The sequence below is a fragment of the Podarcis pityusensis genome, assembly GCF_964106645.2.
Source record: "Podarcis pityusensis genome assembly, chromosome: 1".
Classification (NCBI taxonomy): domain Eukaryota; kingdom Metazoa; phylum Chordata; class Lepidosauria; order Squamata; family Lacertidae; genus Podarcis; species Podarcis pityusensis.
Genome location: NC_138028.1, coordinates 10,791,785 through 10,806,746, shown reverse-complemented (window position 1 = coordinate 10,806,746; position 14,962 = coordinate 10,791,785). Strand labels below are relative to the sequence as shown.

The 14,962-nt window shown below is 41.5% G+C and overlaps 2 protein-coding genes across 2 annotated transcripts in view; both read right to left on the bottom strand.

Annotated features, from left to right (window-relative positions):
• The window catches only part of PPP1R36 (protein phosphatase 1 regulatory subunit 36), a gene marked incomplete at its 5' end in the record, with an annotated part of 78,344 nt that overhangs the window by 43,422 nt on the left and 19,960 nt on the right, over positions 1 to 14,962 (bottom strand). The window lies entirely within an intron of this gene.
• Positions 3,351 to 5,877, bottom strand: HSPA2 (heat shock protein family A (Hsp70) member 2). Its single transcript, XM_081001137.1, has one exon. The coding sequence runs from the start codon at positions 5,649 to 5,651 to the stop codon at positions 3,747 to 3,749; it is 1,905 nt and encodes a 634-aa protein (XP_080857263.1). The 5' UTR covers positions 5,652 to 5,877; the 3' UTR covers positions 3,351 to 3,746.

Here is a 14,962-nt window from a genome sequence, read left to right as displayed (position 1 = left end):
GGTCTAGCCCTCTGTAAAGCCTAGAATCTGAAAGTTTCACCAAATGCCAGAAGAGGCTGCCTCTCCTTACCAACATGCCCCTAATTATATTGTAACTTTCTGGAGATTTTAATTCTAAGACATGTTGGGAGCCAATCTTAGTTAAAATCAGGGCATAAATATAAACACAGACTACTTGCAATACTGTATAAGTACAACTCTGTAGCCTCGTATGGAGGTGCTCAGATTCTTCCGATACTGATGAGAACACAGAACAGCCATCTTGCTGAAGCCTATCAGCTCTAGCTTAGCAATAGGAAACTGCAACTGTGTACACACTATATATTTGAAGCTCATGACTCCCCACTCCCCAAAATCCTGGGAACTGTAGTTGGTTATGGTGCTGGGAACTGTGGTTCTGTGGGGGGTAAACTACATTTCCCAGGGTTCTTTGCGGAAGGATTTGTGCTTTAAATGTGAATGCCGTTCCTTTCTGCTTCATGTAGGCTGTTAATAAAGAAAGATGGCTTCTTACACTAGTTTAATCTGGATCGACAGGAAAAAAGGAGGCTGGGCAGGGGAGCAAGTAAAGGCAACTATCCTCCAGTGAACTTAATTGATCAGTTCATAGTAGTGTGTGAGAATCTATTGTGTTCCAGAATCTCTCAGTAGGGGGGCACCTTGATTTACCAAAAGCATCCTCAAAATCAGCCTACCAGGAGCCCTCCAGATGTTTGGGACTACACCTTCCATCAGCCTCAGCCAACATGGCTGTATGATGACACAGGTGGATTGATGGCTAATTAGCAGATCTGCCCCAATCAGCCAAGCATCATATAGCCATCCTAGCTGGGGCTGATGTGAGTTGTGGTCCTGAACATCTGGAGGGCTCCTGGTTGGCAGAGGCTGCTCAGAACTTACAGTATATGCAGCCTTAAGATGGAACCAGCTGGACCCCTCTGTGGCCCTCAGATATCTATGTGGGTTCTTTCAAGGAAATCAAACATTGAAAAAGCAACATTGGTAGGTGTGCTACTTGCCATGCAAAGCATGAAAAAGGCACCCCTGCCAAAATCTCATCTATACCTAAATTAAAAAGTATGGGAATCCTCCCACCCATTATTTTATCTGGTAACCCTATAAGGAAAAGGAAAAACAAAACTAAGGACTTCGCATATGCTAGAAAATGTTCTCCACTTCAGACAGACTTCACCAACAGTAACTAGGCTGTAGCAATACCTATGCAATAGGACAATGAAAAATACCTATGTAGGTAGTAACCTAGATTTAAGTTTTAGCTGTGCTGTGATTAGTTGTTAGAAATATTACCTCCCCACATACCCACCCACACTGTACTCGGTTCCATTTCTAGGTCACTCACCAAGGCTCCTGGATCCAGACTGTTTGGGGAATCCTTGGATTGAACTGTATTATTATCCAGTATTATTTTAGTGCCAATTGCCTTCCATTAAGAGTTTGGGTGTAATCCTTGACGCCTCCCTTTCCATGGAGGCGCAGGTTACAGCAACAGCCAAGGCGACATTTTTCCACCTTTGCCGCATCAAGCAGTTGGTCCCTTACCTTTCCCGCCCCGACCTGGCCACAGTGATCCATGCGATGGTCACCTCCAGGCTTGAGTACTGTAATTCGCTCTATGCAGGGCTGTCCTTGAAGCTGTCCCAGAAACTCCAGCGGGTGCAGAATGCTGCAGCGAGGCTCCTCACAGGGTCTCTGCCATGGGAGCATATTCACCCAGTGCTTTTCCAGCTGCACTGGCTCCCGGTGGAGTACAGGGTCAGATTTAAGGTGCTGGTTTTGACCTTTAAAGCCCTTCACAGCCTAGGACCCTCGTATCTACGGGACCGCCTCTCCTGGTATGCCCCACGGAGGACCTTAAGGTCTATAAATAGCAACACCCTAGAGGTCCCGGGCCCTAAGGAAGTTAGATTAGCCTCAATCAGAGCCAGGGCCTTCTCAACACTGGCTCCGGCCTGGTGGAACACTCTGTCTCATGAGACCAGGGCCTTACGGGATCTGATTTCTTTCCACAGGGCCTGCAAGACAGAGTTGTTCCATCTGGCCTTTGGCTTAGAATCAGTTTGATTCCCTCCCCCTCTTTCTTTTTCCTTTCTCCTCCTGTGAAGAGGCTGCATCCTAATGTTTTAATGTTGTATTTTAATCTTTTTAAAATTGTATTTTAATCAACTTGTTTTTATTATTGGTTGTTAGCCGCCCTGAGCCCAGTCTTGGCTGGGGAGGGAGGGGTATAAATAAAATTTTTATTTATTATTATTATTATTATTATTAGAGAAGTGGCCTTTTTTTCATTCCAGATATAGAAACCACATTCAGCCACCTAGTCTTTCATTCAGGAATCTTCCTGTTAAACCATCCCAGCAGGACCTTGTCAATTTTACCATAACATCAGTTAAACCCGAGTTTGCTACAGCCCTTGATTTCACCATATGTGGACAAGATCAGCTCACAACAGAGTTCTTCTGCTCCACTAGCTAAGCAGTATTACAAGCTGTTAACGTTAAATATTTCACAAGGGTCACCACCAGCAGTTGGGAAGTTATTACTTCATGAGAAACTAGGATCTCCCCAAAATAGTTCTTACGATTAATATTACCCAGCTTGGTTTTCTTTTTGCTGTTCTGACCCCATTTGTTTCATCCCTTCAGAGAGATAAGATACCAAAACCAGTTTATGAAAGCATTTGCATCTGGCTCCACCCTGTTAGCAAACTGTTTTTATGCTGTTGTCAGCTCCTGAGCTGGTTTGATTACATAGTAAAGCTAATTATAAAGGAACGCTCCTCTATTAAGTATTCTTTTTAATAAGGCTCTTTAGTTTCCCTGATGTATGAAACCAATTAGCTTTGGACTCTGCCAGAAGTAAAACACTTAAGCTGTTGAAAGGATCTATGTTTTATGACATTAGACCAGATGGCAATTGTGCAAAAGTCTTTAACCCCGTGATATTTTTTAGTTTTAAAGATAATCAAAGCAAGACTTAACTGCAGTTAACTGGGTGCCACTTTTTCTAACAGCTCCTGTACCTTTAACAACTGCATTACTGAGAAGTGACTTGTAAATCGTGTCCCAGTACATATATACAGTGATAGAAAGGTTTACCTACTGCATTTCTGTCTGGGGTTTTTTTTTTAAATCAAGGAAAGTGGCAAAGTTGTACCAAGTAGTAACAGACTAAGCCAGACCACCGATAAAATCTTCTGCCTGTAACCCAACAATCATTTCAGGAGTGCAAGTGCTTAACTATTTCCCCCACCAGAGCACTTAAGTTAAACCCACAGTTGCTACCACTTCTATCCCATAAACCATTTACTTTTAAAATGAAAAAGAAGGGTATTGTTAAGCTTCAAGTAACTTTTTATTACCAAAATTTTAAAATAACCAGACCAAATAGTTACAAAAAAAGGTAAAACCTTTCTTTGGGATATGTTTTAACATTTTCCATGCTCTCTTGAAATGTTTCTCCATCAATTGTAATGCTCAAGTGGATACTTTAAAAAACAGTGAACATAAAGAAACAGAAATCTACAGACTAGCATGGATATCTGAATACAAAGACAAACATTATCTGCAACAAACTTTTAAGATGGCTTTTCTTCCCCTGGCAGAGAGCAAGTTAACAACCTCCTCCCATACACACCCACAGGAAAATCCCTCCAGCAATGGCACTGACTGAAGAAAAAGGGAAGAGCAGAAGATGGCAATTGCTCTTATAGTCCAGTCTATGGTAGTTTAGTCTACCTCTTCAATGGTGGGCCCACCGCCTGGAGCCCCCGCAGCTCCTCCAGCACCCTGGTACAGTTTAGCAATGATGGGGTTGCAAAGCTTCTCCAGCTCCTTCTGCTTGTGCTCAAATTCTTCCTTCTCAGCCATCTGGTTGCGGTCGAGCCAGCTGATCACTTCCTGACACTTCTCAAGCACCCTCTGCTTGTCCTGCTCACTAATCTTGCCTTTCAGCTTGTCATCTTCCACCGTCTGCTTGATATTGTATGCATAGGACTCTAGGGCATTCTTGGAAACCACCCGTTCCCGGTTGGACTCATCCTCTGCCTTGTAACGCTCTGCTTCCTGGACCATACGGTCAATGTCGTCTTTGCTGAGGCGGCCCTTGTCATTAGTAATTGTGATCTTGTTCTCTTTGCCGGTGCTCTTGTCCACCGCTGTGACATTGAGGATGCCGTTTGCGTCAATGTCAAATGTGACCTCAATTTGAGGAACACCGCGGGGGGCTGGCGGGATACCCGTCAGGTCAAACTTGCCCAGTAGATTATTGTCCTTGGTCATGGCCCGCTCGCCCTCATACACCTGCACCAGCACACTGCTTTGGTTGTCTGAATAGGTGGTGAAGGTCTGGGTCTGCTTGGTGGGAATAGTTGTGTTGCGTTTGATCAAGGCGGTCATCACACCACCAGCTGTCTCGATACCCAGCGACAGCGGTGCCACATCAAGAAGCAGAAGGTCCTGCACATTCTCGGACTTGTCCCCCATCAGGATAGCAGCCTGCACAGCAGCGCCATAGGCCACAGCTTCATCAGGATTGATGCTTTTGTTGAGTTCTTTGCCGTTAAAGAAGTCCTGCAGCAGCTTCTGGATCTTGGGGATGCGGGTGGAGCCACCAACGAGCACAATCTCATTGATTTGCCCTTTGTCGAGCTTGGCATCACGCAGGGCCTTCTCCACAGGCTCAAGGGTGCCACGGAAAAGATCGGCATTGAGCTCCTCAAAGCGGGCACGGGTGATGGACGTGTAGAAGTCAATCCCATCAAACAACGAGTCAATCTCAATCGAAGCCTGGGTGGAGGAGCTGAGGGTGCGCTTGGCTCTCTCGCAGGCTGTGCGCAGCCGCCGGACTGCCCGCTTGTTGCCAGCAATGTCCCGCTTGTGCTTGCGCTTGAACTCCTCCACAAAGTGGCTCACCATGCGGTTGTCAAAGTCCTCTCCGCCCAGGTGAGTATCGCCTGCGGTAGACTTCACCTCAAAGATGCCGTCTTCGATGGTCAGGATGGAGACGTCAAAAGTGCCACCTCCCAGGTCAAAGATCAGCACGTTCTTCTCGCCGGCGCCGCTGCCTTTCTTATCCAAGCCGTAGGCGATAGCGGCTGCCGTGGGCTCATTGATGATACGCAGCACGTTGAGCCCCGTGATGGTGCCAGCGTCCTTGGTAGCTTGGCGCTGCGAGTCGTTGAAGTAGGCAGGCACCGTGATGACAGCGCTCTGGACCTTGCGCCCGAGGTAAGCCTCAGCTATCTCCTTCATCTTGGTCAGCACCATAGAAGAGATCTCCTCAGGGAAGAAGGTCTTTAGCTCCCCCTTGTACTCCACCTGCACCTTTGGCTTCCCTGCCTCGCTCACCACACGGAAAGGCCAGTGCTTCATGTCGGACTGCACGGTGGGGTCGTCGAATTTGCGGCCGATGAGGCGCTTGGCGTCGAAGATGGTGTTGTTGGGGTTCATGGCCACCTGGTTCTTGGCTGCATCCCCAATGAGGCGCTCGGTGTCCGTGAAGGCCACATAGCTGGGCGTGGTGCGGTTGCCTTGGTCGTTGGCGATGATCTCCACCTTCCCATGCTGGAAGACCCCCACGCAGGAGTACGTGGTGCCCAAGTCGATGCCTATGGCAGGCGCTTTGCCCGACATGGTTGCAGGAACGCGGTCAGGTACCTCTCGAAAGCTCCGCCGACTGGAAAGTCCCTCACGGTAGTGGTTTTAGCTTTATCTCGCCCGCCGCTCCTCTCACAACGAACGCTCTCGCTTCGTCTCTGAAGCGCGATCTGCCGTTGCCGTCGCCTTCGCCTCAGTTTTTATACCCGCGGCGCTCCCGCTTCTGGAACCTGCCAGAATGCGCTCGGCCAATCGTGACGCACACCGCGGACCTCTGACCAATCGCTCCGCTATGCCTCCTTCCCGCCTCTGCTCGTCCCAACCAGAAGCTTCCACAGGGCTCGAGATCAGACGGAGAGGATTGATGTCACCGGCAACCAATAGGGGCTCGGAGGGACGAAAGGGTTGGCTCTTGGATACGCCTTCTGGGCGGCCGTTATGCAAAATAGCTCGGGCGCGCCCCTCAGCGCCTCGAGACCAGAAAAAAAGTTCCGTCATCTTTCTACTTAACTTTGAAGCTCGAGCGCCTTCTACTTGCTTCTAACGGCGTCGGGAACATTCGAAGAGCGCGCGGGGCGGGGGGTGGGGGGTAGCGATGACGCAGCAGGATGACGAGAAAGGGGCAGTTGACTGAGGGAGATAAAATAACTGAAATGAAAGCAGTATTTGAGGGAAGGGTTGCTGCTTTAAAGGGAAAAAATAAGGTCACCCTGAGTCCCCAACATCGTGTTTCAGGCTCACCTTCCAATGCTGTAGTTGTAGCAGGAGAAAAGACTGTCTCTGAGCACGTCCAGAGTGCATTTGTCCTCACCTCACATTTAAACGTCATAAGTAACTGGCACTTTAAAAATGGAGCCTTTTTTGAGAGACTAATATAACATACCTTTTGTCAACCTGGTGCCCTCATGCTGACTTGGTGAGGATTGTAGTCCGAAACAGAGGGCAGCAGGTTGGGGAAGGCTGTGCCATAATTCACTTGAACTGAGGTATCTCTTTTCCCCTCTCAATTTCCAAAATGAAGAAGCAACAAGCAAAAAATAATAAAGTATGTTTTCCCACACTAGGCAAAGTACAGAGAAAGCAAACAGAGAGATTTTAGTTTATTCTTCTCTCCCCCAGGGAGGGATTCAATAACATGCAATAAGCTGAATCTACTTCAATTGTGCAGAATGAAAGTGTTTTGTCATCCTAGTGCAACAAATTATGATTATGATTATGATTATTTAAAAAACAGACTTTGCAGTTACAGAACTGATGGGAAAACACTGAAAAGTGAGGGGTGAACAAATGATTGACAGGCAGACACCTAAGCACCCCAAAAGCAAATCAGGATGAATGAAGGTGAATGTTCATTGTATATAACCACCCTGTAAGCAAATTGGAATACATGCTTAGTAAAGACCAGAATATAGCCTAACCAGGATAAATACACTGCTGCTTCAAGGCAAGCAAAAGCAAGCTTTTAATACTGACATCTGTTACCATGCCATTATTCAGTCCTGAGATGCGTGAAGGGGTGAGGACATTTGCAGCCAAGCATTTTCCACAAGCGACCACATAGTTGGCCCTGTGCGTAAAGGAATTATGGCTTTCCAAGGGCTTTCTTTCAAAGCTAGATCAGGACTCCCAGCCCCAAAGAGCAATACAGATGAAGGCAGAGGCAGCAAGTGCCTGAAGTGAAAGAGGGTCGATAAAGGAAAATAAACACAATGCAAGAAAAAGGTACAGATTTGGACAAGGGCCAGTGCACAGTTTAGGCTGCTAGCGATTGCAGTATGGCTGTGATAGGTAGCTGAAATATCCGTGCTCACAGGTGATTCTTGGGAATAAACACTAGGGGACAACAGTTGCCTTCATGCCTTGTTTGTAAAGCTTTGCAAAGGCATCTTGATGGCTGCTGTTGAAACAGAGGCATACAGGCTCAACAGGACAGGACAACGGGTGGTTAATATGGAGAAAGTGGTGCAGCAGGACATAAGAATAATAATGGTGGATCTGAAATGCCAGCATTTGGAGGAAAGGACAGCAACGTGTGCAGCAATTAGTGGAAAGGGGTAATACTGAGATAGACTTTAGAACAGGCATAGGCAAACTCGGCCCTCCAGATGTTTTGAGACTACAACTCCCATCATCCCTAGCTAACAAGCCCAGTGGTCAGGGGGTGATGGGAATTGTAGTTTCAAAACATCTGGAGGGCCGAGTTTGCCTATGCCTGCTTTAGAAAGAATTTGGGCAGCAACCCAAAGTGAAAAGTGACAACCAAAGAAGAAAAAGGAGACAAGCAGTACTGTGCTTTAAAGTTCCTGATTTATAGCGTGGGGCTCGTTTTTCTAGCCTGCAAGCCACTGTTTGTTAATTCTTATAAATTCAGCTGAATGTCAAATACCATCTTTAAGCAAACAAAGTGCTAGAGAGGAACTTGACCTTTTTTGGTTGTGATGCAAGAATTCCATGACACTCCTTAGTGAGAAACCAGAAAGGAAATTTGGTCACTTCTGTGGGGGGTGGGCAGGGGTCCAGGTTAAAAGGCATCCAGAAAGCATGCGATGTTGCAGACTCTTTGAAATCTTTTCTCTTTCAGCAACGCTTTCCCTTCTACTGACATGTAAAATGGTAGGCTGAGCAGTATTCATTTACACATTCTTATAACCGCTGCTTCTTCATAGTTTTTTCACGTGAAAGTGCCTCCGTTTCATTACTAGTATGACTTGGTCTCTTTGGAATATTCCCCACCCCCGAGATTATGGAGCATTAGGGTAGGAGATCAGGAGGCAGATAATGAGTTGGGTTTTAGGGATAATGGAATAAGGCTAAAGAAAAGTGGGAAATGGGTCTGGGAGTTGTGGGCTTAGTCATGATCATGATAGGAAGAAAGTAACCATTGGAGCATTGCGGGACTGAAGACAATGAATTGGCGTTCTTGGTGGCAGGTCTCTGCAAGATTAGAAGTCAGGCAAGAGTTCATTTCAACAACTTTTATTGGTGGCAAATCAATATATTTTGTAGCAGACCACTTTTAAGCCAGCATTTCCCAGAGGCAGAGTGTGTCTGGCTGTTAACCAGAAGCTTGGTGCTTTGAGCCCACCCAAGGATAGCTGTGGGCAGGATTCCTGCATTGCTGGGGGCTGAACTAGATGGCCCATGGGGTCCCTTCCAACTCTACAAATGCTGTGATTTCCTTTGGAGAAAAATTCCAAAAGCGTTTAGCCAGAAATATTTTGAATTAATTTTTTTTTTTTTTTTTTTTTTTTTTTTTTGCTTTTATGGTTTTATTGAATTCCAACTCATTATACATTTTATCCATTATACAACAAATCATATCCGTTTTAGACTTCCTTCAACGTCACTGACATTCTTTCATAGTTATCCTTTTGGTACACATTCCATTCTTCCATATTGCCATTTACACCTCCCTTCCCTCATTATTTCTATTAAACAATATTCATAAATTCTTTACAGAGCCTCTTTAAAACCCGCCAGCGTTGTATTTGCACCATAGTTATTTTCCAGATAACACACAAATTTCTCCCAGTCCTTTATAAATTTTTGGTCTTTAGTATATCTGATTTTCCCTGTTAATTTGTCCAGTTCTGCATATTCTATTAATTTTGCTCTCCACTCTTCTACCCTTGGAATTTCCTCCTGCTTCCACCTCTGAGCCAATACGATTCTGGCAGCTGTTACAGCATACTGGAAAAGTTTGCAATCTTTCCTTCTAATGTCCTTCCCTACAACACCTAATAAAAAAGCCTCTGGCCTTTTCACAAAGGTATACCTTAACATCTTCTTCATCTCATTATAGATCTCATCCCAGAAGCTTTTTACTTTCTTACATTCCCACCACTGGTGGAAGAATGTCCCTTCTTTGCATTTACATTTCCAGCATTTGTTATCTACCTTATACATCTTTGCCAATCTTACAGGTGACAGGTACCATCTGTAGAGCATTTTCATCATATTTTCCTTCAATAACGTGCAGGCCGTAAATTTTATGTTCTCTTTCCACAACCTTTCCCAATCCTCCAGTTGAATATTATATCCTAAGTCCCTTGCCCACTGTACCATCACTGACTTCACCTCCTCATCTTTCGTGTGCCACTCTAACATTATTTTATACATCTTTGATAGATTTTTAAATTCGTTATTTATTATTTCCTTTTGGAAGGTTGATTCTTTTTCTGCATACCCCCTTTCCTTCAACTCTTTTTTAAACATTTCGTTTATCTGGAAGTAGTGTAGCCAATCATATGTTAATGCTTTAACTTGGTCGTATGATTTCATTTTCCACTTCCCTCCTTCATTGGTAACCATTTCTCCATATGTTCCCCACTTTCCTCTCATGTTAGTTTTCTTAACACACATTATTTCTAACGGGGATAACCAATGTGGGGCTTTTGGTTCTAGTATATTTTTATATCTATCCCAAACCTCTATTAGTGCTCCTCTAAAAATGTGATTTCCAAATCCCTTATGTACTCTCTTTTTGTCACACCATAGGTACGCGTGCCACCCAAATTTGTTATTGAACCCTTCCAAATCTAATAATTCTTTGTTTTCCAATTTTACCCATTCTTTTAACCAGCACAGGCATGCTGCCTCATAATACAATCTCATGTCTGGTAGTGCGAAGCCTCCTCTCTCCTTTGCATCTGTCAATAACTTAAATTTAATTCTAGGCTTCTTTCCTTCCCAGACATATCTTGAAATCGCCTTTTGCCATTCCCCGAAAATTTTTGTACCTTTTAGTATGGGTAAAGTTTGAAATAAAAATAACAACTTAGGAAGCACCATCATTTTTACCATTGATATTCTTCCCCATAGTGATAGTTTCAATCTATTCCAAACCTCTAAATCCCTCTTTATTCCTTTCCACATAGGGATATAATTATATTGGTATAAATCTATATTCTTATCCGAGAGCCAAATTCCCAAGTATTTAACCTTTTTGACTACCTCTATCTCCGTTTGTTGTTTTAATAATTCAATTTTATCTTGGTCCATATTTTTAACTATCATTTTGGTCTTCCTCTTATTCAATCTAAATCCTGCTAATTTTCCAAATTGTTCCATCTCATCCAAAATTTCTTTTGTACTTTCTATAGGTTCTTCCAGAGTCACAACCACGTCATCCGCGAAGGCCTTAACTTTATATTCATTTATACCTAATGTCACCCCTTTGATTTGCTTATTTTGTCTTATTGCATTTAATAAAACTTCCAGGACCACTATAAATAGCAATGGCGAAAGCGGACAACCCTGCCTTGTTCCTTTAGATATTTTAATATCTTCCGTGATGATGTTATTTATAATCAACCTAGCTTTCTGTTCTGTATAGATTGCTTCGATACCATTAAAAAATTCATGACCCACTTCCATAGCCTCCAAATTTTTCAACATAAATTCCCAGATCACATTATCGAAGGCTTTCTCTGCATCTACGAATATTAAGCTTGCTGGTTTATCACACCTATCGGACAAATATTCAATAACATTGACTATATTTCTTATATTGTTCCTTAATTGTCTGCCCGGTAGGAAACCTTCTTGGTCTTTATGTATGATTTTTACTAATATCTTTTTTAATCTCTTAGCTAGGATTCCTGTGAAGATCTTATAATCTGTGTTCAGTAACGAGATAGGTCTATAATTCTTAATTTGGGTTAAGTCCGAATCTTGTTTTGGTATTATTGTAATAAATGCCTCTTTCCATGTTCCTGGAATGTCCTTTTCTTTTAAAATGTTGTTCATTACTTCTACCAACGGGGCCATCAACGTATCTCTCATCTCTTTATAATAGCTAGATGTAAGTCCATCCGGACCTGGTGTTTTCCCTCTTTTTAATTCTTTTATGACTTCTTCTACTTCCTCTTTACATATTAGGGCATTCAGTTGTTCCCTTTGATCTGTTGGGATCTTTCTCACCATCTTCTCTTTCAAATATCTTTCTATTTTCTTCTTGTTATTCTTTTCTTTATTCTTATATAGTTGTCTGTAAAAATCTAAAAATCTTTTCCTAATTTCTTTCGGGTCTGTTATTTCTTCTCCATTTACCTCAATTTTATTAATTGTACTTTGTTCTTTCCTTTTCTTAGCCTGCCAGGCCAACCATTTTCCTGATTTATTGGCAAACTCAAAGTTTTTTTGTCTTAGCCTTTTGATATTCCATTCAACCTCTTTATTTATTAACATCGCAAATTGGGTTTGGAGAATCTTTATTTCCTGTAGTATCTTCTCATTGTTAGGTTTTTTTATCAATTTTTGTTCCTTATTCATAATCTGTTCTAAGATCTCTTTTGTCTTTTTTTCTTTGTTGTTTCTTTTCCATACATTCTGCTGAATAAAGAGGCCCCTCATCACTGCCTTACTTGCATCCCACACCACACTCGTTTTTGTCCCTTTATCCATATTATCCCTGAAGTAATTATCTAGATTTTTTTGTGCTTTTTCGACGAACTTTTGGTCGTCCCATATGTTATCATTCAACCTCCACCTAAAAGTTCGCTCTTCAAAACCTTTTAGCTCCATTTCTATTGGGTTATGGTCCGAAATCACCTTAGCCTGTATTTCAATTTTTTGAATTCTTGGAGTTAGCTCATTTGATACCCATATTTGATCTATTCTTGACATTGATTGGTTCGACTCTGAGTGGTATGTGAATTGCTTCTCTAGAGGATGTCTGAGCCTCCAAATATCTACTAAATTACAATTCTTTGTCATCGAAAAGAATGTTTTAGGTAGTTTCCCTTCTTTATTCTTCGTTCTTCTCAATCTGTCCATTTCTATTGAAACCACACCGTTCATATCCCCCATTATTATGATTTTTTGGTCCATGTATTCAAATAATTTCTCCTCTAATAATCTGAAGAATTCCGTCTTGTTCCCGTTTGGTGAGTAGATCCCAACGATTATCAATTTTTCACCTTGCCACTTAATTTGAACCATTATGATTCTGCCTTCTTCATCCTTAAATAATTGGTGAGATTCAATTTTATTTTTAATATATAATACAACACCTCTTTTTTTCTCTTTATTCGAGGATATAAATTCATTCCCTAACCTTTTATTTATCAAAATTTTCCTGTGCTTTTTAATCACGTGCGTTTCTTGTAAACATATGATGTCTAAATTTTTCTTTTTTAACATATGTTCGATCTTGTTCCGTTTTTTCTTATCATTCATCCCGTTCACGTTCCAGTTCCATAGTTTTAACGTCATTCTTCTTATCACTGTTTAGATTTGAGTTTTACCTTATAGTCTTTCTATCTCTTCTCCTTCTTCGTCTTCTTCCTCTTCTTCTGATTCTCTCCCAACGTGTTCTTCTTCTTCTTCTTCTCTTAATTCGAATTCCTCCCTTAAGTTTAATCCTCCTTCTGCCCCTTTAGCCTCTTCCTCTCCCCCTTGGAGCTCTTTATATCTCCTTGTAAATTTTCCAATTTCCTCCGGACTAGTTAATCTTCTTTTTACCCCTTTATAAAAAAACGAGACTCCTTCCGGAAATTCCCATCTAAAATCGATCTTATTTTTCTTAAGCAGTTGCACCAGTGGTTTATAAGCTTCTCTTCGTTTCAACAACCTTATTGGAATATCTTTAAAGATAATTATATAATTCCCATCAATATATAATCTCTTCTCTCTATTCCTTTGCAAAATCTGATTCCTCATCTCTCTATCTTTAAATGTTATTAAGCAATCACCTGGGAATTTCTTTACTGTTCTTGATCTTATTTTCATTCTGAATGCATTTTGTACTGTTTTTGCCACTTCTTCCTCCGATAACTCCATCCACTGCGCAATTTCTTTTACCAATCTTTCTTTTATATTTTCATTTTGTATTTCCGGTACTTGCCTCAATCTCAAATTCACTTCTCTCTGTTTTAGTTCATTCATTGCGATAGAGTCTTTTATTTCTTCCTGTATTTTGTTTAAATCTGCAATCTCCTTTTTCATCTTCTCTTCTTCCCGTTTCATCTCTCTCATTTCATGTTTTGTCTTTTTAAGTCCCTCGTCCACTCTCTTTGAGACCTCTTTAATCTGCCCTTTTAATTCACTAACTGTCTCCTCAATCTTTTTATCCATTTTCCCAATTTTATTATCAACCTGTTCTAATTTTGTCTCCAAATTTTTTTCGCTCTGTTTAATTTCTGCAAACATCTTCAATATTTCTGTTCTGAAATCTGTTTCCTGTTTTGAAGCTCTTCTATCTGTTGGGGTCCCCCCCTCTACCCCCTTTTTTTGTGTATGCGACATTTCCTCAACTATCAAATATCAGATATCAAAAAATTAAACTATACAATTTCTAGACAATTCCCAACTAGTAACAATTACTATTATCATTAAATATCAATGAAATGTCCATCAAAAACTGACAATACTAACTTAAAAGAAAGAAGGGTTATGATTTACAGATTTTTTAACAGTTCGCCTTCAAAATCATATATTTAGATTTTGTCTCGTCCTCCACAGGTTGAAGAAGCTTAGTTGTTAATCTGTATTCTTCTTGCCCCCGTTCGGGCTAATCCAGTCAGAACATTTATTAAACTGTCTCTGATTTGAGGGTCTATAAGAGCTCCAAAAACAATTATCTTTAAATTGGTAGTCCAAAAGTACTCCAGAGGACAAATGTAGAGAATATAAAGTCCAAACTCCAGAAGACAAAGATAGTGAATATAAAGTCAAATTGTAATTTCCAATATGTTCAAGTTCCACATTCCAAATTCCAAACTATCTGTAATTATCTATATTTATTTTATTTATCCCTTAGAAGCAAGTTTGTCCCTTAGAAATGGGTTTCTATAGTAAATAATTCCTGGAGGATTTTCCGTTAGGAGTTGAAGAGATTTCTTAAAGACGATTTTTCTTTCTTTCACAGTCTTAGATTACCTCTACGGAGGTTTCTTACTTTAAATAATAATGCTTAATTTGAACCACTAGAGGGAGTCCAACCTTACCAAATTTTAGAGTAGTTCTTAAATGGCTTCCCTACTCCAACAGTTCTCTTTAAAGTCCAATTTTCACTAATTTAAAGTTCCTAACAAAGATAGAGAACAGATGTAAAAGATGTTAAACAAACCACCAAAAACCACCTTCTTCAAGAAAAAAAAAGGTAAAACCGAATATCTTATAAAGTCACTTATTATAACATCAGGAGTCCTTCTTAGCCCAATATGGCGTCAGAGGTTTTCTTAGCGTGGAAATGCACTCACAGAGTCACAGAGATGTAATAGAATAGTCCTCTTTGTCTTTCCACTGCTTCACTAACGCTGAGATCACACTTCATTCGCAAAAATTTTCTGCTCCCCTTTTTAAAGTCCTCCCTTCTCTTCTTTCTTCTGGAGAAAGTTAAATTG

Bases quoted from the DNA above. Each gene is read 5' to 3' on its own strand.
- HSPA2 (XM_081001137.1), bottom strand. From the start codon at position 5,651: ATGTCGGGCAAAGCGCCTGCCATAGGCATCGACTTGGGCACCACGTAC.